This window comes from Triplophysa rosa, linkage group LG15 (assembly GCF_024868665.1).
Source record: "Triplophysa rosa linkage group LG15, Trosa_1v2, whole genome shotgun sequence".
In the NCBI taxonomy this organism is placed as follows: Eukaryota; Metazoa; Chordata; class Actinopteri; order Cypriniformes; family Nemacheilidae; genus Triplophysa; species Triplophysa rosa.
The window spans coordinates 13596140-13621634 of record NC_079904.1 but is presented as its reverse complement, the minus strand read 5'-3'; the positions used below and the strand labels follow the sequence as shown (position 1 = coordinate 13621634).

The following is a 25495-nucleotide window of genomic DNA, read 5'->3' as shown; positions in this document are numbered from 1 at the left end:
CTTCTCCTCCATGGTATCCCAGGTCTTCCTCAGTGCTTGCTGGTCCTCGCTGGGTTTAGCAGAGCGTTTTGTTGCATTAAGCAGTGGGATAACTGGAGATCTCTGGTCATAGTAAGTGCTTACAAAGTCCTGGAATGCCTATAGTTAAATGACACATGCAGAGGCTGTCAAAACACATTTTGTGAAAAGGCATGACATATAACATTTACAGTATTTAACATTTACCTGATACTTTTCTGCATAACCCTTCCCTTCTGCGGCGGTCCATGCCTCCAGTAACTCCTGATAGGCTCGCTGCAGCCAGCATGTCATCTCTCTGGCTTTCTGATTGGGTGAAGCCTGAGGGTATGACAGGAGACATTCAACTTAACTGAAACGATTTCTCAAATCATGAAACGTGATGAAACGGAGTCCAGACTTGCAGAAGCTGACTTTAGAATGATGTTTTGACAGAGGGAACGGTAGAGGAATACATAAGCACAGTGTGGTGTTTATACCTGGTGCAGTGGGGAGGCCAGCACAACAGGAGTGAAGAATGAGGGCAGGTTGACAGGAGAGAGGCAGGTGGGAGAGAGCAAAGTTTGAAGCTGCATCCAGTCGGGAGGGGGCGATAGAGAGCAAAAAGACCCATTAAAGGGATACTTCAGGCGAGAAACCAAATTTCCCCATGTTTTACTCACCCTCAAGGCATCCTGACTGAATATGACTTTCTTCTTGAAGAATAATGCAGTCGGAGTTATAATACACCGTATCATTTTTCTTCCAAGTGGTAGAATGGGAGTGAATGGGGGGCAATTTTTTGAAGCTCCAAAAAGTGCATCCATCCATCCATCCATCCATCAAAGAATGGCTTGACACGGCTCTGTGGTCTTAACAAAGGTCTTCTGAAGCGAATCAATGCGTTTGTTTAAGATAAATATCCATATTAACAGCGCTATTAACGTTAATGTCTAGCCTCCTTTCTAGTTTCATGTCAAGTTCTTTGATGGATGGATGCACTTTTTGGAGCTTCAAAAAATTGACCACCATTCACTCCCATTCTACCGCTTGGAAGTAAAATGATACGTGATATTATAACTCTGACTGCATTATTCATCAAGAAGAAAGTCATATTCAGTGTGGATGCCTTGAGGGTGAGTAAAACATGGGGACATTTTGCTCTTGCCTGAAGAATCCCTATAAAGGAGTAGTTCACCAAAAAAAAAATTCTAAATTTATTCACCCTCATGACATTCAAAACCTGTATATGACTCGCTCTTATGTCTAACACAAAAGAAGGTATTTTAAGAACAGTCTCAACAGTTTTGTGTTCATGAGTCAAAGTCAGTGGGGTCCAATGTTGTTAGGTTACCAATGTTTTTTAAAATATCTTTTTTTGTGTTCTGCAGAAGAAAGAAATGACATGAAGGTGAGTAAATGATGAATGAATTTTCATTTTTGGGTGAACTACCCTTTTAAAATGGCTAGGGAGAGAGACGAAATGAGCAATTGAAAGACAAGCAAAGTGACAGATCTGACTAAGGGATTCGGTACGAGGTGGTCTAACCTCAAACTCATCATCAGCTGAAGGCAGATCATTGGAGTACTGCAGGAACTGAGCAACGTATGTCATTATGGACTTATCATCGGGGTTACTGACATCAATGTCTGACAAGAAAAAGATTTTACTCAACATACATTAACATTAAAATAACACTGCATTTTCACATGGTGCACTATTAATAATAACCATATTATTATTATTTTAATGTGAATTTCTCTTACATTTTATGTTACTGTATCGCAAGATAACCAAATACACACAAATCAGGCTTTTAAACTGTATTTTGGTTGCAAAAGTAAAAAATTCCGAATAACACAAACAGAAAAAAAATGCATTCGGCAACTGCTTTTATCCCAAATAACTTGCAGTGCATTCTATGTATACTTTTTATCAGTATGCGTGTTCCTTGGGATTTGAGCCCTTGACCTTCGCATTGCTAACACAATACTCTACCCACAGAGAAAACGTGTACACTGTACACCAGACAAGGATAAAGAGCTGTTTTTTACCCTCTGGCTCGAGCAGTCTGGGGATTCCCAGCTCTTTCTCAGCAAGGTGAAATGCCTTCTCCAATTTTTCCAGACGGCTGCTGGTTTGGACTTGGGAGAGATCCACCAGATCTGGGCGAAGAGAACACAAAATGGCCAGGAACAGCTCACCACTCCTCCAGCTGGACTTGAAGTCCTTTACACTAGCTGTGCAACCAACCCTGGGAAAATGAATGATTAGAAGATATTTTCAGAGGACAAAATGAGAGAGATAGGCTAAGAAACTAATAGAAAAAACATCAACAAAGAAAAAATATTTACGAATCAAACAATGCTTACTTCTGGCACTGGTCCCGAACCCACAGGAGCAGAGACTTCTTGGCAGTAAGACGGAAGCGGATGTGGAGCGGTGATGTTCTTCGAGGAACTGGACTACTGACTGGAGATCCAGACGCAGAATCCAGGCTGGACAGAGAGTCCAGAGAGGACGAGCGAGAGCCAAAAGAGAGAGCGCTGGCCAGCTCCTCTATCTGTATTAATGGAAAGAAGTGTGAATATTAAGCTGGCAGTTACTGCTAGAAAGCAAATCAGGAAAATATATCAAGACATTTTCAGAAAGATCTGGAACTATAAGAACACTACTTAATGTATTTACCTAAAATCCAAAGACGTCAAGATAATCGCAACTATATTAAAGGAGTAGTTGACCTTCAAAACGAAAATGCTGTCATCATTTACTCACTTTCTTGTCATTTCAAACCTGTATGACTTTCTTTCTTCTGCAGAACATAAAAGAAGATATTTTGAAAAATGTTGGTAACAGAACAGCACAGCCCCCCATTCACTTCTATTGTAACCCATGCAACTGAAGGGGGCTGTTAGCAACATTCTTCAAAATATCTTCTTTTGTGTTCTGCAGAGGAAAGAAAGTCTTACAGGTTTGAAGTGACAAGAAGGTGAGCAAACGATGACAGAATTTTCATTTTGAAGGTCAACTACTCCTTTAAGTCATAATCTTGTACTTTTATTGTTATACTCACATGACAATGTAGGATGATAGTCCATATCAGGCCCAGAACAATAGAAGGTTTCCCCTCTAGTATATCTGGGATATTTATGTTCACCAGTTTAATCTGAGGATGCACAAAGTATCACATTTATATGTAAAAAAAACCCACTCCCCATCACTAAGATTGTCCAAAACGTGTAGGATTCACAAAAGAACACTTACTGATTTACTTCTTAAGAAGTTCAAAGCTGTCTCGATGTTTCCTCTCTGCTGAAACAAACCGTGACCCTTTTCCCGTTTCTACACAGGATCAAAAAAAATGTTTTGACATTAATGCAATTCGGTAAATAAACATCATCTCAGAACATGAAACACGCTCACCATGTGCTGGCCGCTCATCACCTCCAGTAGGTCCAGCAGTCGAGTGCCATCTCGAAGATCCGAGAACAGATCCTGGACGGAGGTCGGAGGACTCCTCTGAAACACACATCAAGGTTATCTGAGTGTTACCTACACTGTAGTGTTTAAATGGCCCTTTGTATGTTGTTTTTGTGTTTTTTAGGGGTGTCCCGAGCCGATTGCAAAGATCGGGGGCCGATCAATGCTTTTTTAACCTGATCAGGATCGGCTTTATTTTGCCCGATAATTTCCGATCACCTCTGCCATCACGCAAGTTTGGTAAACGAGAGCGCGAGCTGCGACAACTGTGTGTGCAGTGTGGAATTGTGCAGCCAGCGGAACAGCCGCTTGTAATGTCAGCAGCGCGAGCATTCCGCAAGGCGTTAGCAATGGGGCTTCGTTCAATAATAACCAATAAATCAATAAATTCAATAATTTTGTTCTGTTGAACACAAAATAAGACATTTTGAAGAATGTTAAACAACTATGGGAGTCAATGGGTGTTGAGATCTGTTTGGTTATATGCATTACTCCAAACATCTTTCTCTGTGTTCATCAGAACAAAGACATTTATACACATTTGGACCAACTTGAAGGAGAGTAAATTATTACAGAATTTTCATTTTTGGGTGAAGTATCCCTTTAATTGATAAAGAGGGCGATTTTAATGTTTTATCAAATCCTGCTAATTTAATTAGTTGAAAAGACTTATTCTGTCGTTATGTTTGCTACAATATGTTAGGCTATCATTTATAGTATGCTGAGCTGAACTGTTAAATAGTAATATTTTTATAACCTTAATATACCTGGAGCGTGCACCTTGCGGATTGGGACTCGGATCGGCAGATACTCAAAATAAAATGACTCGGATCTGATCGGTGGCACAAAAAGTGTGATCGGGACATTATGACTAAAAAACAAAAAAGACTGACAGAAGTAGGGATAAACCACTGCAGTATCTATCTTCTTGTAGACGGATTAATTACACTCTGAAAGCACATCATGTGAAAAAACTGATTATAAATGATATTCTTGTTTTGAACTAAAAAGTCAAAGCTGCATTAAAGCGTCAAACATATAAAAACACGCAGATCATTGAAGATCCACACAGGTTATCACTTGCTTCAGGAGATTCAAGATCGCTTGTGCCTGAAATGTAGCCAGGCAGCTCTGGACGGGTGCACGGCTCATGTTACGGCCCGTTGAAGAGCACCGCTGCCGGGTGGGAACTATAAATAACCAAACTCTGTTCTATATACATATGGCAAAGACAGATAGAGCACAATAGACCTTCTTCACTGGTCAGTGAGTCAGCAATTCAGCCCCTGTCTCAGTTTAACTCACTATCACTTTTCGAATGCATGGTTTTATGTGTGACTGCAGAATGAATTTAAGTGGGATTATTGTGTTGTCAAAAAAACAAGTGCTGCACATTGTGTGTTTTCTGTAAATAAAAAGGAATCTTATTCAGCACCTTTATTTTTAAAAGTGCAAGTTCTGAGATGTTCTCGCATTTACCTTGGAAAGCTGAGCATTGATCCAGTTTGTGAAAGTTCTCCTTTGAATCTGCTCCTGTTCCACTGTTAAATAAAATAATATTATGTATTTTATAAGGAGCATCACAAAATATTGACAATAACTGTGACAGTTTTAATATGAATAATAGTACACATATATCGTTAATAGTTTATCTCCACTCGTGTTATCACTGTGATTCATTTGCCAAACAACAACACAGAATAAACAAAATAAAAAATGAAGCTGACTGATATAGCATTATTTTTTTGTAATATTGTGACAGCTCTAGATAGTATTATATCATCACTTATAAGATTCTATCTGACATTTTTGAGTTAATCACAAATTATTATTCCGTGACAATTTATTTACACCCTCTTGTCATTTCAAACCTGTTTGACTTTCTTTCTTTCACAGAACACAAAAGAAGATATTTTAAAGAAAGTTGGGGACTATACAGTGCCGGCACCAATTCACTTCAATTGTATGGACACAAGCCCAATGCAAGTGAATGGGTGCCGGCCACCAACTTTCTTCAATAATATCTTCTTTTGTGTTCTGCAGAAGAAAATAAGTCATACAGGTTTGAAATGTCAAAAGGGTGAGTAAATGATGAAAGAATTTTCATCTTCAATTTTCATTTTTTGGTGTACAATTTGGAACTTGATTTAAAAAAAAAAATCCACAGAGTCAAATGGAATGCAAAAACTTCTAAATCTCAAAACGCCTCAGAATGCATATAGAACCTTATAATTCTTGACAATATTACCCCGACTTTCAAACACATACTGTATGCTGAAGAGGTGCTTCAAAAGGTTCTTCAATGCCATAGAAAGGTTCTTTGTGGCGAAAAAAGGTTCTTCAGATTATAAAAAGGTAAGAAAGAGATGGTTCTTTAAACAACCATTGACTGAATGGTTCTTTGTGGAACAAAAATAGTTCTTCTATTGCATCACTGTAAACCTCAATTTTTAAGGGTGTACATGAGTGTGTTGGAAAAAGAAAAGCGGAGTAACTAGAACAGATCCATGCACAGATATGTACAGATCATGCCAGGAGACAATTTTGTGGCTTTTGGTTCATAGCACGTGAAACACCCATGTCATTCATACACATCTATTTATAAGCTTGGAACATTGTATGAATACTGGAAACCTGGATTACAGATCTGAGAGACGCCAAGGACCTTCACCTCAAACACGGGTCAGAGAGATGCCATGTTCCTTCTTTTCTGCATTCAATTTTCCCTCATTTATCACTTTATCAACCTGTCAGAAATGCCTAATCTGCAGAAACCCAGCCGGCTGGAGCTGTAACTATACTACTAAAGGTAGACTGCATGGGCCTTTCTCACAGGAGATGTTCATTCAGTTTCATGGGATAAGATCCAACAGGCTGACCCAGTAACCCATATGAGTCTGTATGTAAATATGACATGAATCTGCAGTCTCACCATGCACAAAATACATCAAATGAACAGCACATAGAACAGTTTTTGTTCATAAAACCAAGCTAAAACTGTTAACTTGTAATAATGTGTGGTAATCTTTAACTAAAGGCATCACTGCGCTAGACACAAACATATGATGTCACTTCAGTGAAGGTGCCTCGCTTTAAGACCTCCTGGTTGTCATAGCAAACAAACAGTCAGTAACATGGCAACCATGCAAGCAGACACTGTTTGAATGGAGTCGGACACACCGATGGTTTCTACAGACACTAAGAAGATTGACACATGGGGGGAAATGACCCCCAGAAAGCAGAATTGTTCAAATGTGCACCTTAAATGCACAGCTGTGAATAAAGCATTTGCCAAATGCATGGGTCAACACGACTTAAATTCACTCGCTGTCCCTATAACCTGCAACAATCACTTTTAGATCTGTGTTCTGGCTTATATTCCTGCGGTGTAACAGTTGGCAGGCTCAAGTTAGTATGTTCATGATCGAGTTTACTCAAGACGAACAGGTTCCAAAAAATGAAGATGAGTTACGGTTTGCCTTTCTTTCTAGCTTTAGCACGCCCTCTCTGAACATGTTTTTGTTGGAAAACTTCATGAGTCAACAGTTTACGGTATCCACCCTAAACTTCAGAAAGAAAAGACAAATAGAAGAGGGCTCGTAAAACAAAGAAAAAAGCAAACCGCAGATCTCAGGTGGTGAGAAACGCATTTATCAAGAGATTTGTTTGTTTGGCAAATGACAGGATATTTTACGACATAACTTCTCATCTGCTTGCCACAGTAGATAACCTGATTTTTCCTTATAATTCAAATCAATGCTCTTTATAAATACACAGAATCAGAATTGAGTCTCATCTAACAGGATATAATAGACAATTTAATCAAATGAAACTAAAATTTTGGATAATGATTATGATTCACACCGACCTTGCAGGACCATGTGCACATCATCAATGTCCATCATGGAGGTCCTCTCATCCTCGGCCAGAGAAGAGGTTTCTCCTCCTGTTGCCATGACTCCTGCCTTGATGCTCTCACATACTCAATCCCACTGATGTGACGGAGAAAATTTTTATCTTTAATACACAGCAATGGAATTATGCATAAGAAATGTCAAGTTTTTATGTAAATATATATTAATTTGTGTGTACTTTCATATGTAGCTACATTTAAATATACATATTATATAATAACAAACTTGGAATTTATCTTGGAATCGGTTAATCGCGACTAATCGATTTAACAACACTAGTTTTTATTTAATTTCTGAATTTATTTAATTTTTATTTATTTAATTTATTTATTATTTATTTAATTTCAAGAACTACTCTGAACACCTTGTTAAAGTGATAGTTAAACATACCAAACATAAAAATTCTGTCATCATTTACTCACTCCTTTGTCCTTTTTCAACCCGTATGACTTTCTGTCTTCTGCAGAACACAAAAGACGATATTTTGAAAAATGTTAACTGGACCCCATTCCCTTGCGTTGGTTTTGGGTCCATACAATAGAAGTGAATGGGGTCCGGGGCTGTTCGGTTACCAACAATCTTCAAAATATCTTGTTTTGTGTTCTGCAGAAGAAAGAAAGTCGTAAAGGTTTGAAATGACAAGGGGGTGAATAAGTGATGAAAGAATTATCATTTTTGGGTGAACTATCACTTTAAGCATTGCATAAATGTCTAAACACAAACAGTCATTTAAACCTCTTCTTCAAGAATAGTAGTCACTCATTCACTAGGTGCGCACACACACACCTGTTGTTCCTGCATGGGTGAGATTCAGAGTCACTATCTAAAACAGTGGGCTGGGTCGCTGCTGCCAATATAGTGACATCAAAGGGGGAAATACAGCTTTGGGAATATGCAGACATTGTTACCAGCAGACCATGTACTTTTTTCCACACGTACACACAGATGGAACGGGACAGGAGAGATAGAAAGGGCAAGATAGATGAATAGACCTGTGTGGAATTTGAGGCTAAAAATAGGATGGATGTGCATAAAGTGTTCAGTCTCAGTCTGATATTAACTCACAAATGACCTTCATAACACTGTCATAATAACGTGACATATGCGTCCTCGTTCTTACTGTTCAACAGTGAAACTGTATCAAGTGACACTGCCTGTGGTAGTTGCATGCAAAGGGGGTTATTACTATTGCATGGCCATGGTTTCCAACGTAACGCTATTCTTCAATGCTATTCCATCCACACCTATTGCACTGCTAGTCTTTGCCCCCCAAGCGCATCTGTGATATAACATACGATGACAACACCCCAAAACATTCAAATAATTATTGGAATAGCAAGACCAGACAAAGCCTTATACTGAAAAGACCTGCTAGGTGCGGTGTGATACATACATGGGTGGGGAAAGGCATTGATAACCACAGTTGAAAGGAATCACATTACTTAAAGACAAGGGCAATATTGTTTATCTCAGGCTTGTGCAAGAAAACCAAAAGAAATGGGGTGGATTTTTTGATACATTCTGCAGGTCCCTGGTCTTTACAACTGTTTGTTCACCCTTGCATGTAAATAAATGTGCAGTGCTATAGTATAAGTGGGATTGACCCATAAAGAATGTTCTTAACTTTGATTATATATCATTTTACATGATAAAACCATTTACACACAGGTTAAATTATAGGTGTTACAACATTTAAATTAAAAGGCATTACAGATAGTTTTCATGCAAGTCAGTGCACGTTTAACCAGCGGTGAAAAATCAAATGACATCAGCAGCACAAGGGCAACATGAAAGTGAAGCTGGACAGTGCCATCCGGACAATACATTCATGATAGCATTGTAATGTATAGTAGTAATGTCTTTAATTAAGCAGAATCCAAGCCAATTATATTTCTCTCATATTACACATGCATTGTATAAGTGCGAAATGAAGGCACCGAAAACCTCATAAACTGACATTGCGTTCACCTGACATTAACTACCTGAAACAATGCGTGGCTTGCGTTGAATAGTTCACTTAACAAAGTTGTATGAACTCACATGATTAAACGCCGTCTTAAGTTGTTGACGATTCTTCAAATATTTCTCAAACAGATTCGCGCAAGAACTGAAAGTTGCATTGAAAACAAACCGAGCGCAGCGTGGCGGCAATGATTTGTTTGAAGTGTTTGATCTCCGCCTTCTAACCTCATGAACACATCGCGTTTAGTGAATCGGTTCCTTCGAATGGCTCGTTTCAGCTGAGTCGTGTGAGAAAAGATACCTGTTTTTTTTTTGTGGACACATAAATCAGTTATCTACGTCGTGTAGATGTTGTTATTTATGATTCCAATATGTTTATAGTTTAGCTCTCATAAGTCTTTTTTAGTCCAGTTGTGGATAAACTCTGTTGGTTTTGAGAACCGGTTCGTCCCATTGACTCGTTCGTAAAATCGAGTCATATAGACTTAAATATTATGCAAATGACAAATCAGGTTCAAATCAGACCTGTTTTGTTTGTTTATGTTTTACAATAAAGCCCTATTGTTTAAAAAGATTCAGCACACCCACAGCTGTACAAAGACAGCAAATCCTTGCTGCCAATACTAAATAATGTTTCAAATAAATGTTTCGTACTTGCATGGGGTATAATGTACGGTAATGATCAGTTCTGTAAGGGTGTGTTTACTCAATAAAAGAATGAAACGTCTTTATCATGACACATGAAGACAAGAAGATGAATACACCTTTGATTCAAACCGTGCTTATTGTATTTGGGTCAATGACGTATAATAGTTTTGACCTGCACATTTACTTACCCGACCTAAACCAATAAAATAAAGTTTAAAATAAAATCAAAATGAAGTTAAAGGTGCTAAGTATAGCACACCGGAAAACAGTTTGAATGAAATTAATTAAAAGTAAAATCAATGTGCGCGTGTGCGCGTGTGCGCATGTGCAATAATTCTGCCATAAGAGCCTAGTTCGGATAATTATACTTTACTGGACAAACAAGGTGTAAAGTGCACTTATAATCACATGCATTCAAATATTGAACATTACATTAATGAAGGAAAAAATAGCTATGCAGACATGCAGTGCAGATAAACCATAAAAGATGAAAGAGAGACAGGGTGGTTTGATAATATGGGCCATATTCGTTTTGCTATAACTTTAGAAATGGCGGGACTGTTCAATTGGTTCACATCTTAATTTGGGGTATATGGCCCAGATAACAACGAACACATGAGAACCACATATGTTTAAGATATGGCACACAACTTGTGGCTGACATTTGGATTGTACTTGGAAAAACACATGAAATTTCCCGCAGAAATCAAGTGCGTCCTGCAGTTCACACAGTCCACAATGCGCAGTCCACACAGCACCTTACTCTTCTTTCCTCATAACTTTTCATGTTTAGGTAAGTAATGTTTTGACATTTTAAAGTTATTTTATTGATATATTTAGCAGTTTGTGTCAGTATTGCATGTGATTTGGGTTTTAATTGTTTCATTGAAAAAGCTATCAAATTCGCAAAAAAAGTGGGGTTTCCGTAGCGATAATGGTTTAGTGATGAAATAACACTCATTTGCAAAATCAGTCTATAAATGGACTCTCCACTCTCCAGACAGATCAAACTTGGCTCAAATTGACTAATTCATATTTTACAGTGCAGGCTTTGTCTTTTAATTTTTGTTTAATTTTTACAAAATCAGCGTTTAAATGAAGTATGCAGTAATATAAAATATGTCTAATGTCAGTATACTTTTCCCAACAGATTTCCCTTCAAATGATCCCCACAGACATTGGGAATACCTCCAGAAGGAGAACTGTTAAAGGAGTAAATTATGTTTATTTTTAATCACTTTATTAGTGATGTAGTGAATTTACTCTTAGAATGTTAGTTTACTCTTCACATGTTTTAATGTACAGAAATGCAAGATAGACTCTTTGAATGTTACATATTATTTAAATAACTGATTTCAAATGAATACAGACCTGTAGATATTTGAGTACATGTAACATTACATGATAAAAGCAAATTATTTTGAATACATTTGTGTAGTTGAGTGTTTGATTTGCTAGAGGGTTAAAAAGGCTTTTGCATAATCCGTAATAAAAAAATCAATTTTGAGAATCAGTGTTTGTCTTTAATATTGTTTGATTGTGTTTATTGAATATTTTAAATAGATTAAAAATGGTGTGGTGTAAATATGGTTAAATTCTGGGAGAATTCTGGCTTTTGGTCTATCAGCCACATGTGGCCCACATAAGGGCCGTCAGTCCTTTACTGAAGTCAGCCAAACAAGAATGACATATAAGGGCCACATCATTCTTTATTATATGGCTCACTGCTGGTGGAATTATGGCACAGCACAGATCTGGTCGAGTTGTGGCTAAGAAGATGTGGACCAGATCTGGGTCGGGGAACACTTTCTGAAGTGGGCCACAGGTCAGCAGTTTATTTTGGCCAGATCTGCAGCAAAGGAAATTTGCTGACTGTGTTGTTAAAGAGGCGTGTGTCATGTCAAAGCAGCGCGTCAAACCTTTTTAGACATGTAAAAGCTTTAAAAATCATGAGCAGGTTATGTCTAGTCAGTGTATAGATTAAAACATGAAAACGTTCAGTTTTTTTTTGACACAGACCTTATTTTATAAATGATTTCTCATGTTGGGAGCATATACAGAGAGGTCCTTAAGTAAGAAAAATCATTTAAATTGCGTCCAAATCCTAAAGGAATGCTTAACCACCAGGTTAATATATATAGGCCCAGGTAAAGCGAGTTTTGAACAGAGTATGCAAAGAGGTAGGTCTACAGGATGAGATCTCAAGTTTTAACCATTTAGGAGCAAGGTCAGTGTGGACTCTTTCCAGTATAACATGGACATTAAATTAACGGCTCAGAAGTAAAATTGGAAATTAAGGAGATATCCTCCATGTTGACATCTATTTTTTTATTCCAAATAAATCCAGTTATTAATTTATCTATAGACTATATATATATATTTCACGCCCCTCCCATATTTTTGTAATTAATGTATTGTTTAAATTGGTAAAATAACATATTATCAATTATAATAACCCATTTTTATGTTTTAACAACAAGAGTGGAGAAGTCTGGAGACATTAATGAGATTTATTTATTAATGAGATTTCTTTTTATAAATGTAATATTCCTCGCTGTAAACAGAAAATTCATCCTCATCCACGCCACAGGGTGGCAGTACTGAAACCCTGCTCGACTGCACAACTTCCCAAGTTAGCAATTTAGGCAAGGGAAGCAACCCCCAAAAGTTCCTAAAGTGAGGAAGGGGGTAATAATTCAAACGCATTTAAACAAACAAACATTCGTAAAAATAAATGCACGTCAATGCTAAACTGACGGACTCTTTCATAAGTCTCAACAGTGCACGCTTGTAACGGTAAGCTGTCTATCACTCAATCTATTTAATGTAGCAAAACGAACGCTTATTGTGGTTTTTCTTATGTTCTTTTATTCATCTGAACTACAGATCAATGGACTTCCCACAGCTACCCCCTCACTCCGGGTCAGTGTTGTCTGTAGTGGACATGCACACAGGCGGCGAGCCCTTGCGCGTTATCCTCAGCGGGTATCCAGAAGTTAAAGGGGACACTATCCTCGCCAAACGTCGCTATGCGCGAGAGCACCTCGATCACCTCCGCAAAGTGTTAATGTTTGAGCCCCGTGGTCACTATGATATGTATGGAGCGCTGTTGGTCAGCAGTGAGTTACCTGAAGCTGACCTCGGGGTTTTGTTCATGCACAATGAAGGCTACAGCACTATGTGCGGTCACGCTGTCATTGCGCTCGGGCGCTTCGCTGTTGATTATGGCTTGATCAAAGCGCCCACTCCACCGGAGACTCAGATCAACATACACTGTCCCTGCGGTTTAGTCAAAGCTTTCGCTCAGTGTTCAGATGGCAAAACTGGGGCTGTCAGATTCCACAGTGTACCTGCCTTTGCGTTTGCTACAGGTGGGGTGTGATCTGTGAACCGCAGAGAACCATTGAATCCTTTTGGAATGAGACCTACAGCTAAAACACAAATTATTTAGTTTACGTTGAATTCATATTCATATATTATTTTTTCAGCAGTAGATTCATTTTGGTCATTGCTTTATGCTAGTTAAATTCTTTACTACTTGTGTTGTTCTAGATGTCAGTGTCTCTGTACCTGGATATGGGGCCATCACTGTGGATATAAGCTATGGCGGAGCTCTTTATGCTTTTGTGAGTGCTGACAAGTTCAGATTGGATGTCAGCAAGTCCAAAACCAGAGATTTGGTGGATGCTGCAACTGCAGTGACAAAAGCTGTGAAATCCCAGGTATTGAGATGTTTAAAACAATCTATTTCATAAAAAACACTTAGTGATTCTCTCTGTTTTATAAAAATATCTTTCATTCATACCTAGTATTTTTTTGTCATGTTCCTGTAATAGGTAAAGCTGTCCCACCCAGTGAGTGAAGATTTGGCCTTCCTCTATGGTACAATCCTTACTGATGACAAAGATGTTTACTCTGAAGAACCCACTGCCAATGTGTGTGTGTTTGCTGATGCACAGGTACAGACCAACATTTCTTAATTGGTCTGATTTGATTTACTTCTATTCAAACGCGGCATACTCTTTAACAACCATCCCAATATGGGATCAATTATTTGAAACAGAACTATTCTCCATTGAGCATTTGTTATATGGGTTGTCAGGTTGATAGAAGTCCAACCGGGTCAGGCGTTACCGCTCGCATAGCTCTTCAGTATCATAAAGGCTTGATCGGACTGAACCAGACCAGAAGCTTCCAGAGCGGTGCTACAGGATCAGTATTTACAGGAAAAGCAATAGAGGTACCCATAGCGGATCTCAGCATGTCAATTTGACAAGACAAAATGAAGCATAGCATGTATCTGTGCCACTAGCAGACAAATGAAACTACTTGACTGTATGCATGAAAATGGTATAAGAGAAAGTATTTTAAAATAAAAAATGGCAAGCTATATCTTAATAAGTGCAGTTTTGGAATTGTGTCTATTGTTGCAGGAGACCACATGTGGGGATTACAGGGCTGTGGTAGTGGAGGTCGCAGGTCACGCTCACTACAGCGGTGTAGCCAGCTTCACCCAAGAGAGCGATGACACCCTGAGTGGAGGTTTTCTGCTGCGCTAAATCAGTTCATTAAGAGGTTACCAGCCTAGATTTCTGCATGATCGCAGATACAGTGCAGGACCACCATCCCAAGTCTCATAGGAGTAAATTCAAGGGTCTACAGTTAAATGATTAAATATGTAACAATCTAATAATTGCAATAAAAACTTTAGCTACAGTTATAAATAGAAATCAAAATTTCAGCTACATATTGACCGTTCGCAATAAATTGTTTTAAGCAAAATTGAAATGCAATATTCTGTGAAGTGTGATTGTGTAAATAATCAATATTGACTTGATTTTACAATGTAAGCACGTTTGTACAAAGACGTTAATATTTTAATATGTACTATGTGCGTGTTATAAACTTGACCTAAAATGTAACACTACAGTTTTATACAGTATTTCACAGGGGGTCATATCAAGACTTATTTGGTCTAAATAGGGTCTAAGACCCCTGGTTTAATGAATAATAAATCAAGAAATATGTGGTGTAAATTTGTGGTAATTTAAAGGGATAGTTCTCCCAAAAAATGGAAATTCTGTCATCATTCACTCACCCTCATGTCATTGTAAACCTGTATGGCTTGCTTTCTGCAGAACACAAAACAAGATATTTTGAAGAACGTTGATAACCAAACAACACTGTACCCCATTGACTTTTATTGTATGGGCACAATACCGCTGAGATATTTCTCAAAATTTCTTTTATGTTCCACAGAAGTAAGTGAAGTGACGATTTTGAATAACATGAGGGTGAATAAATGACGATGGAATATTTATTTTTGGGTGAACTGTCCCTTTATCTGAAACATAATAACATTGTTCACAGCTTTCCTGTGGACAAATTTATGTCCACAGGACATAATTATTTCCAGAAACAAATTTATAATGCAATGCAAGTCGCTTTGAATGAAGGCGTCTGCCAAATGCATAAATGTTCATTTTGCTGTGCTATTGGAATGTGTGATTGACCACCAGGGGGCATCATCTTACTACGTTTGGTTCATAAAACGTCTGCATGTACTGTATGGACACATGCTTTTAATAAAACATTTGTTTATCATGTTAGTAACATAATCATCAAATAAGAGTTATTTAAATCAGCGCGTTTGACCACAAAAAAATGAAGGCAAAAACAGAAGCAAAAATTACTTTAAACTCTTCCATTTATTCTGTTAAGATTCCTCTTCCAATGGAAGGCTGTATTTTTCTTAAATTAGAAAAGTCCAATCGAGGTATTTTACACTGAAAAGGAAACTCTGTCACACCATACAACTAGTTTGCAGATTAAAAAAGCCTGGAGGGACTCTAGACAGAAAGGAAGAACAAGATGGGAAGTATTGCCTTGATTCAGTTACTTGCAGATCACTTTAAATACGACTATATTTCACGTGAAAAGTCCTCAAACAGACCAGCACTTGACATCAGAAACTGCATAGAATCTGTACAATGACCGTCCACAGTGTTTAAGACAACACGGCGCCCCAGTGGCCCCTAAAAACCTTGAAGTCATTTCCAAATCGCTTGTACGGATATAACAAACACAGTCATCTTCTAGAATGCATTTTCTGTAATAACCTACCCACAGACCTGGTTCTTAATGTCAGTAAAATATGAATGTCAGTAAAATAATGTGTATTTTTAGGACCCTTGTAGAAGGGCTACTCCAAAAGTTGTGCAGTCGCATTACAAGTTTTCAGTGACATATTTACAAAGGTTTAACATATTTCCACTTGACATTATGTAAGGAATAATTGAGGACGGGGCATTCAATTATTCTAAAGTTAATGCACACCGCCGTGGCCTCGGGTGTGCATTAACTTTCGAATAATTGAACGTGCCGGAGTTAATTATTCTGCTTATACCACGGTTACCACACCACAGGACATTGTTTAAATGTTTAATTTCAACGTTTGTCATGTTATCGTCTTTAAAATGCGGTTTAAAAACAAATAAAAAAATGGCCTTACTGTTTTAAAACGTTTTAAAATCACTAAACACTTGTATTTACTACATATGCCTGCTAAGATTAAAAAAACGTGACAGAAAATTGTAAACTGTTAATTGCGTTTGCGTTTATTCAAATAACAGACGTTGACCGACGCAAAGAATTGTGGGTTATCTCTAGCAACGACGGATATCGCTGCGTTCCGTTCAGAAGTGATCATCCCTACGCCCTACTCCCTTTGAAGAGTAAAGCCCTTGATGTGTAAAACTCTAGAGGGAAAAACGCAATTGTATCTCTTAATGTGTGCGTTTGAAATTCACTTGGATAAAGGAGGAATAAAAACAACGTAATTTTCTCTTTATTTGGAGCGACGTTTTATGTGGTGTCCCCTTCCAGAAGGGCCCTTCGGAGGGCGATATATCCCGTTTGGAATGCACCGCTCATGTATCCTCCGAATTCTCGTGAAATTGGTTGCGTTAGAAGGGTGCATACGGAGTGTCCTGCCTGCTTTTATGAAACGAGCCAGCCTCGATGACGTAGCAGGTTTCAAATGAGACCTCCGGAGGACGCTTCCGAAACGAGACACAGCTATAGCTACGTGGTGTGTGTGCGTGTGTGAGAGAGAGAGCGAGCCCTTACGAAAATGAACCATTGTAGTAACCATGATTTTTGGTGCATTGATTACTTAGGGCAAAACCATGGTTTTACTACAGTAACCATTGTTTACTATGGTTTTTACAAAAAACCATGGTTTTCAAAACCATGGTTATTTTGTGATAACCATTGTTTTACTACAGTAACCATGGTTTTAACTGTAGTAAAACCATGGTTTTTCCATTTTAACTGTAGTAAAACCATGGTAAATTTTCGTAAGGGAGACACACCTGCGTGTTTGCAGTAATGTGACAGAAAAGCCAGTGATAATAATTATTTATTCCTCGTATTGTTTCTACCATCTGCAGTAACAACAAATCACGCAAACTTTTGAAAGAGTAGGTCTATCAAATTATATTTGTTAACAGTTGTAAGCATCATGAAGAGGAAAACGAACCAATAGGCTATCGGGGTTTATTAATGCATTTTGGTTTTCGATTTAGTTATTTTATTTAGTCGATTTCAGTATAAGTATTTCTATATTGTTTTTGAAATGCTTTGTTTATTGAAACGAAACTGCACACGCTTCCATTAACAGTAAAGTTTGACATTATAAACGCCAGATCAAGAGCAGGGTGCTGTGTGCGGTAATGGCCTGTAGGCTACACAATAACCTTTTTGTTGTTTAAACTTGGCGAAGTGATATGGAACTGTAGGACTAACGTTTGTCAACCAATCAGATTGAAGCATTCAACAGCCCCGTGGTATAAGCCTTTTTAAAATATATCCATATCCATTCCGACCTTAATGCATCAAAAGCTAGAAATGGAAGAGTTCATTGTGACGTTTGGCATGCTGAAGTCAGTGTTGTAATATTGACGCTTTGTTTCGTTCCAGTAAGGTAAAAGGGTGGACAAAATTTTTCATCTTAATATTTGGTTAAAAATCACATTTAACCGGATACAGTCTTATAATTCCTGGTGGCTCCAGCACCGAGGAAACACGCTCCAGCACTCTTTACAAAGTTTCTCATTAAATTAGGTTCATTTGGCAGCCATGTTCTTAATATGTACGAGTCCTTTCTCTCTGCTTCCAAACAGGTCCTCCATCAGTCACGTGAGGCTCATGATAAATGGACCGTCTTTGGGTAAACACGCTTTCTCTGGCCAGTACTGTGTTTAATGTGAGGATTCCTCCAGACATTCATCATGATGTTTGGTTGGTTGTAATGAAGTGGATCCTGATAATCTGTCTCTGTACTTAAGCTCAGCGGCTGTTCAGAAGTTAAGCTTGGTTATGGGACGCTCCCTGCTGGTGTCTGACGTCGAGCTGTTGATGCGCTTGCGGTTGCGTTTCATCTTTGACAGGTCTTTATCGAAAACCTCTCCGGAACGCAAAGCAGACACCAGGTCGTCAAACTCGCCCCCGTCGTCCTCTCCGTTCTCTTTGGCTTTTCGGGCCTTTCGCTCCTTTTCTCTCTGTTCTTTGAGCTGAAAGACAAGAATGTCAGAATGACCTTGATTTGAAAGCTGATAAATTTAAATACAAAATGTAATAACCCTAAATATAATAATATTTTATTGTTTTTACCACATGGTATATTTATAACATGGAATATACAGTAGTAACAGTATTTTTGCTATGGGTTTGTATTAGTGTTTTATGCAAAATATTGGCAGACCTGAGCCTCCATGCGCGCCCTGCGCTCCTCCTCCTCTTTGCGTCGTCGAAGGTTCTCGTTCTCCTGACGGGCTTCTGAAAAGGACTGCAAGAACTGGTCGAATATCCCGAAGAACTCATCAGGCTGCATCTTACCCGCATCTTCACCAAAGTGTTTAACTGCCTTTAAGAACTAGAGAACACAAAGCTCTGGTGATTTCAAAGGCATGACATGATCTCTCTCCTCTCACAGTAATGAGTGCATACCTGCAAACTAGTCGCTTTTCGGCGAAATTTGCCATTTTGAATCAAAAATAGGTAATTTAATTGAATCGTGTAAATCCAAAGTTTTTTCCAGTGGAGGGGGGTCTTATGCTGGGTTCACACCAAACGCGAACAATCAAGCTCCACGGTCTTTATTACTAGAGGGAAAAGTTCGTTATTTTCACGTGAGTGACGCGATCTGACAAATATTTTCAACCTTCCACCCGATTCGCGTCATTCGCACCGCCTGCCGCGAGTTCGCGTCCATACTCGTCTTTGCATTGACTTTGTGTGTAATTTACTTGCGCAAAACGCTTAATTCGCGTTTGGCGTGAACCCAGTGTTATGCTGGGTTCACACCAAACGCAAACAATCGCGTTCCACGCTCTTTATTACTCGCTGGAAAAGTTCGTTATTTTCGCATGAATGACGCGATCTGACAAATATTTTCAACCTTCGCGGAAAACGAGATTCGAAATCCTTGTGTGCATCAACTTGCTAGATAATGTTACTATGACACATTTGTGACATGTTTAAATAAGCACAGTTTGGAACGACATTCAGTTTGATCAGAAAACGAAATGGATATGAAAGATATGAAAACATGTACATCAACTTATAAGTGACAACGCACACAGTTCTATCAACATTGAGTATTCTTATTATTGTGTGATGAAAAAACCTCAGTAATATATATTTTTAACAGCCTGTCTTTAAAAAAATATGAAGCAAGTGTAAATGGAGATGAAAACAAAGTACAGGGGAATTGGCAAAAAGCAGCCTAACAAACTACGGGGGTCTAACGAACTTCCAGTAAATGAAGTGTATGACACACAGGTAGTTATCCGGGCACCGGTAGCCAGGCATAAAGTGGTCTTGTTAACCCAGATTTCTCCAGTGGCTGATTATAGTTTAAACACAGGGGCCTGGAGTCTTGCCACGGCACTGCGGCTGCCTCGTGCCGTCTCACCGCAGGGGAGGAGGCCTAGCCTTCCCACAATGCCTTTGATGTGTCTTTATCACTGCCATATGGAACAGCTCCTGCATGCTCCTGAGCCAAGGGGCATATTTTTATTTCTGTTCTGCTCTGGTTTTGTATCTCTTATCAGTTAAAACTGGAAAGACAGGTTGTGTTGGAGTTAAAGCGTTTCTGTTATGGACTTGAAGAGTTTGTGGTACGAAATGTACTTTGTAGTAGATGTCTTGTGTAGAGTTGTTTTTTGTTTTTGCGTTTTTATATTTGTACTAGAAAAGTTTGCACTATTCAAGAATATTCAATCATATTTCATCAAATTCATTTAAAATAATTACATTTTTATTTTTAAATTCAATTCAACCTTGGTGCTGTTTTATTGAGCAATTCTAAGCGTAAATTACACTTTTTATTATTCACAATAAATATGATTATTTATACATGTTTTAAAAAATAAATTGATCATAAAATGACTATATTGTGGAGTTACAGCATTTTACCTCACAATCAAGGTTGGATAAAAAAGACCTTGTTTCCCCTCACAGGACATTGAAGGATTTTGTCTAGTGAGCATTTTAACACCTGTCTGTCTTTGCACCGATGGAACATTCAAAAGCAATACGAGTATATGTCCTGTTTCACTTCTGTGTCCTGCTGAGCCCCCATTGGCCGGTAAAAGTGCCAGGGTCACTGCATAGGAAGCGTTCACAGTGTGAGGTCAAAGGTCAGCTCCTGCGTGCAGCTGGAGATATATGGTGACTGCGGTCTGTTTCTACAGCTGGTCTTTGAAGGAAGATTAGAGAACACCGGGACGAGCACCTTTTAAAATACACACGCAAACAAACGCATACTCACCAGTTCTTTAGCCTCGCTGAGCGAGTCTTCCACGTCAGAGAAACTGAAACTGGCCACCGTGATGAACTGGCTGACCACAGACACAAACTTATCTCCATACTGCTGAGGACTCTTGCTCTGATATTCTAACTCCTGCAAGAGAAAATTATGTTATAAACGACTTGCTTGTAAGGTAGATGAGATAGTGAGTTAATGTTGTTGAGGAGGAACTTACGCTTTCTACGCTCTTTAAACCACTGCGGAGATTATTGATCTCCTTCTCCAGTTCAGTCATGCTGGAAAAGAGAGAGGATCAGAGTCATTTAACAATTAATCATCCCGTTTACTATCTACTGTAGCATTCTAGGTGTTTACACTGCACATACATTTGGTTTAAAAAATAATAATTTCTGAATTGACTGTTCACACTGTCTTTTTGCAAATGAAGCTGCGTCCATTTTCAGTCTATGCAATTAATATTTACAGCCATGAAAAAAAATAAAAGACCACCAGTTTTGAATTTAATCAGAATTTCTAAATGTATTGCAGCCATTCCAGTCCAGTGTCTGTTGAATTCCAACAGAAACAAACCACAGGAGGGACATAAAGTCATCCAACAGCAATGTGAAGGATTGAGAAGATGCTAAGACACAAAAAGCTGTGAATAAAAATCATTTTTGACTCATTCAATGTAAAACATTAACACTGTATTGTTTCAAAATGAACATGTACTTGTTTTCTTACTCTTATATATTTTTATACATGAACTTGTCTTCAAAATCTGCAAACATAGCATCTTTTTTGGTCATTTTGGCCAGTTGCATTCTGAAATGCACTCACATTTCAATTTTCTGCAATTTTTTTTTAAATTTGGGAAAGATGTTGGCAATAATTTACAGAACGAAACAATTTTTTTAATTTTATTTACACACATACATATATATAGTAAATTCATAAAAAAATGAAAATAAATGTTGGAGTGGTCTCTTAATTTGTTACACGACTGCACAGTAAATGAAAACTAGGGCTGCATATATAGAAATTATTAACATTTTGCAATATTGCAATGGTTTGATGGATTTGAACACCTACATTTTTTCATAGATTTGTAAAATTATAAAGTATAATCCAAGTTTTAGGCCGATGTGCTTGTGCCTGTATGTGCGTGAGTGAGTGCACAACAATGTCAAACATTAATTATTGATTATATACATTTCCATTTAATATATTTTAATATAGTTTAAATTGATTTGACAGTCTTTTACAAAGCATTCTTTTAAAGTGATAGTTCACCCAAAAATAAAAATGCTGTCATCATTTACTCGCCCTCTTGTCATTTCAAACCTGTATGACGATCTTTCTTCCGCAGAACACAAAAGAAGATATTTTGAAAAATGTTGTTAAATGGACCCCATTCACTTGCATTGGTTTGATTCCCATACAATAGAAGTGAATGGGGTCCAGTGCTGTTCGGTTACCAACTTTCATCAAAATATCCTTTTGTGTTCTGTGGAAGAAAGAAAGTCATAAAGGTTTGAAATGACAAAAGGGTGAGTAAATGCATATTGTTTATCACATTATTTATCAAGTGACCAGTCACATTTTTCATTAATATAATGCAGCCCTCATTAAACCTGTTTACATATTTGCCATTCAGTACATACTGAATGCCACATAGTGTCTTTTTAACCTTTTTATCTGAACAGATCAGTTTGATAAAACCCACAGATAGATCTATAATAACATCCACCCGTCTGAACTTTAACCTCTATGATGGGGCTAAAGTGACTCCCATTACCGAGATACCGCCTATAATGAGTGTGAATGGGTCTGTTTAAAGCTGTGCTATTCTTAGCTGGAGAAATGACCGCAGTGTGAGCGATAGCTGGCTGCCTTCTATCAGTGTCCCCTTTATTCCACCCTACCAACAAATAGGCCATTGTTATAGTCAGAACTGTCAAAACACACTGATGCATACTTATGTGGTTATGGAAAAACCTTAGACGTTCATTACATAAACACACACAAAGATTCATCCAAACACTTTAATTCAAACATCTGTACTTGCTATCTGACCGCCCTTACACATCACACTAATATATTTTTGTCTGAATGAATGAGATGCAGACACTGACTTTAGCCTGTGGCAGGCAGATATGAAATTCCTTTTATTCATTTTACACTCTTAAATGGGATCGAGGGTAAAATCTGTCTTGTGACTTCACTCTCTATCGCATTAGTCTCGCTGACAGGACTGAAAACAGGCTTGTGTTGTTTTGCAGGCACTTTATTGTAAAGTCACGTGCCTTAACTCTCCATTTGTACCGTATTAACTGGTATGTACTTCACAGCCACATGCAAACTTTCGAGGTCATCAGGTGTAGTTGTATGTACACTTTTTCGTCTATGGTGGCCGTGCATCTGTTTCACTTATATATTTCAGCACCTAAAGCCAAAAGAGCCAAGGGCCCCATTTCCTGCTAGCATAATTTAGGGTTTTACTCTGCATACATGGGAAAGCAAGGCTTGTGTGACCCACAGGGTGGATTTAAACCCGGTGGTGGGAGGGAAGTGCGACCGCAAAAACTATTTCCAAAATCCATTTAGCACAAGTAGACCCAAAAGGGCTGTAAATTTGAAAGTCGACGAAAGAATAGCACGCCAGCCACTCCGCAGCTATACCTACTTGACTTTGGCAGCTTCCGGCACATTCTGCAGCTCCTCCGGGAAGAGCATGACTTTCGAGTACTTCTTTTCCAGAATGGTGATCAGGTAGTGTAGAAGAGTGATATTCCTGCAATGGGACAAAAAATGTTACGATGAAAAGTGTAAATATCAAAGACTTGTACACACATCTGTTTTTACATCATTTGTCTATTTGGTTTAATTTAATGTAAGCTGCAACGGTGTGTGTGGTTAATATGATATATACAGTATATATTATGTTAATTTGCTGATTTCTTATAATCTCAGTAAGTTATATATTGTTTTGATGCAATGCCTTCACATAAAGTATTAAATGACGGGTATTTCTGACATGCATCCATTTCTTGATTTTCCATTTCTTAAATCTGATGTAGTTGGCATCAGTTCAGTCATCTTTCTATTTAGAAGCCGATTACAATCTCATAGACATTTATGTTTTACATTTAGTATTGCTAATATACATTTTATGAAATAAAATTATACACACACTTGCTTAATAGCACTACGAATATAAAAGTCCTACAGACAAACCTATAGACAACTTTCAGTTAGTCTTTTCGATGTACATCTTACTGAAAACACTGCAATAATACCATGTATTCTATATATATTTCATAATCTCCTCATTATAATTTCCTTATTTCTATTAATTTCTCTATTTACTGCAGCGTTGCCAAGTCAGTTTTTTTCCTGCAGCTTTTATAATGTTGCCGCCCACAGGTTATTTCTTATTCTGTAGGTGAAATGTGGAAGGATTTTGTTCATCAGTAGTCATTTTAAAGGAAAGATTATTTATTATAATATTCTTGAAATCATTTAAAGTTATTTATAAAAACAGACTGTTTATGATTCCTACTACACAGTGGTTTTAAGAAAGAAAGTGTATTGCATAATAATACATATGTGAAATATGTATTTCAGACCAGTAATGTTTTTTCTAACAGCTTTGGGAAACCGGGCCTTTGAGTCTTGGTGCTTGCTCAAAACTAGCCAATCAAAAAACGACCTCAGGTTTTGTTAGGTAGATCTGGCGACCCTGATTAACTGTAAAGGGGCTTTGCAACAATGCAAAATTTTAGTTGAATTTGTATTGACACAGCTACATACAACAATCATTAATTATTCTGTGTTTTTGATTGAGAACATATTAAGATGGGTTGAGGAATGGATGGGTAAAGACAGACACAGACAGACAGCTCTCTCACTTGTCAATGCTGGACTTGGTGTCTGCAATCTTGTTGAGTGAGGAGATTTTGAAGCCGTATGCATTGCCCCTCTGCCCTTTGTTCATGTAATTGCCGAATGCCAGCACCACCTCCAGCAACTGCTTGAGATTCCTGCTGTGTAAAACCTCTTTCGAGGACTTGCTCAGTGCTGCAAATCAAAAATTCAAACTGTTATCAAAAACCATTTGACGTAAATAGACTAGATTTTCGGTGGTACATATTGTTTGTGAGTCAAATAAGCAGTAAGTGTATATAAATGGAACTATTACACATTCACACCTTCAACTTTGGGTTTGATCTCCGAAATCCTCTCAGCAAACTTCTTCTTAAAGTACAGAGACTGTAACCTCTGCTGATAATGGTTTATTCTGTGGGGAAGAGGAATAGTATATCAAGTATAACAGTAAAGCTTGCCCTCTATATCACCCATTATAGATTCTAAATGAGAATCCCTCAAAGATAAAGCAAGCATGAGATGCACTGTAGACACATTTGTTTCATTAAATAAAGAACAAGCACAGCCTGAACCAGTAAAACCTAGTCTCAGCCTCAGACGTCACGCCCACGGACCGTTGGCTAAACGTCTGATGCATAAGGCACACTTTTCTGGAAACACTTCAGCACGTTCGAAGTCGTCATCTGATTGGTTGAATTTCACAGGATTTCCAGTAGACGTGCGTTCTTTAACGGTCCCCCTGGAAACAACACGAAGCCGTCTGATCTAAGAAATAAGCTGTCGTGTTTACAA

General features: G+C 38.1%; 3 protein-coding genes across 5 annotated transcripts in view; 1 reads left to right on the top strand and 2 right to left on the bottom strand.

Annotated features, from left to right (window-relative positions):
* The window catches only part of LOC130565982 (uncharacterized), a 98506-nt gene extending 88969 nt beyond the window's left edge, over positions 1 to 9537 (bottom strand). The window contains 11 exon segments of the mRNA XM_057353185.1: positions 1 to 138; positions 226 to 339; positions 1547 to 1647; positions 2053 to 2252; positions 2371 to 2561; positions 3072 to 3164; positions 3263 to 3340; positions 3422 to 3517; positions 4958 to 5019; positions 7347 to 7470; positions 9433 to 9537. Coding sequence (XP_057209168.1) covers positions 1 to 138; positions 226 to 339; positions 1547 to 1647; positions 2053 to 2252; positions 2371 to 2561; positions 3072 to 3164; positions 3263 to 3340; positions 3422 to 3517; positions 4958 to 5019; positions 7347 to 7434 — 1161 coding nt within the window. The 5' untranslated portion in view covers positions 7435 to 7470; positions 9433 to 9537.
* A 3082-nt stretch (positions 9538 to 12619) lies between these two features.
* LOC130565458 (trans-L-3-hydroxyproline dehydratase) lies at positions 12620 to 16930 on the top strand. The gene is made up of 6 exons (XM_057352187.1): positions 12620 to 12798; positions 12889 to 13373; positions 13555 to 13724; positions 13839 to 13961; positions 14105 to 14242; positions 14436 to 16930. The coding sequence occupies exons 2-6, from the start codon at positions 12893 to 12895 to the stop codon at positions 14559 to 14561; spliced, it is 1038 nt and encodes a 345-aa protein (XP_057208170.1). The 5' UTR covers positions 12620 to 12798; positions 12889 to 12892; the 3' UTR covers positions 14562 to 16930.
* Positions 16931 to 17769: 839 nt separating this feature from the next.
* daam1b (dishevelled associated activator of morphogenesis 1b) overlaps positions 17770 to 25495 on the bottom strand; it is a 64296-nt gene continuing 56570 nt past the window's right edge. For all 3 annotated transcript variants that reach the window (XM_057352184.1, XM_057352185.1, XM_057352186.1), the window contains 7 exons: positions 25027 to 25115; positions 24727 to 24895; positions 23502 to 23609; positions 21051 to 21111; positions 20837 to 20968; positions 18767 to 18937; positions 17770 to 18575 (listed from right to left, as the gene is read on the bottom strand). In XM_057352184.1, the coding sequence (XP_057208167.1) occupies positions 18363 to 18575; positions 18767 to 18937; positions 20837 to 20968; positions 21051 to 21111; positions 23502 to 23609; positions 24727 to 24895; positions 25027 to 25115 (943 nt within the window). In that variant the 3' untranslated portion in view covers positions 17770 to 18362. The remainder of the gene's footprint in view (positions 18576 to 18766; positions 18938 to 20836; positions 20969 to 21050; positions 21112 to 23501; positions 23610 to 24726; positions 24896 to 25026; positions 25116 to 25495) is intronic.

What these genes read in the sequence shown, in the direction of transcription:
- LOC130565458 (XM_057352187.1), top strand. Translation starts at nt 12,893, where the DNA reads ATGGACTTCCCACAGCTACCCCCTCACTCCGGGTCAGTGTTGTCTGTA. An exon ending in TGCCTTTGCGTTTGCTACAG is followed by an intron (nt 13,374 to 13,554) that starts GTGGGGTGTGAT and finishes GTGTTGTTCTAG; the next exon opens with ATGTCAGTGTCTCTGTACCT. An exon ending in TTACAGGAAAAGCAATAGAG is followed by an intron (nt 14,243 to 14,435) that starts GTACCCATAGCG and finishes CTATTGTTGCAG; the next exon opens with GAGACCACATGTGGGGATTA.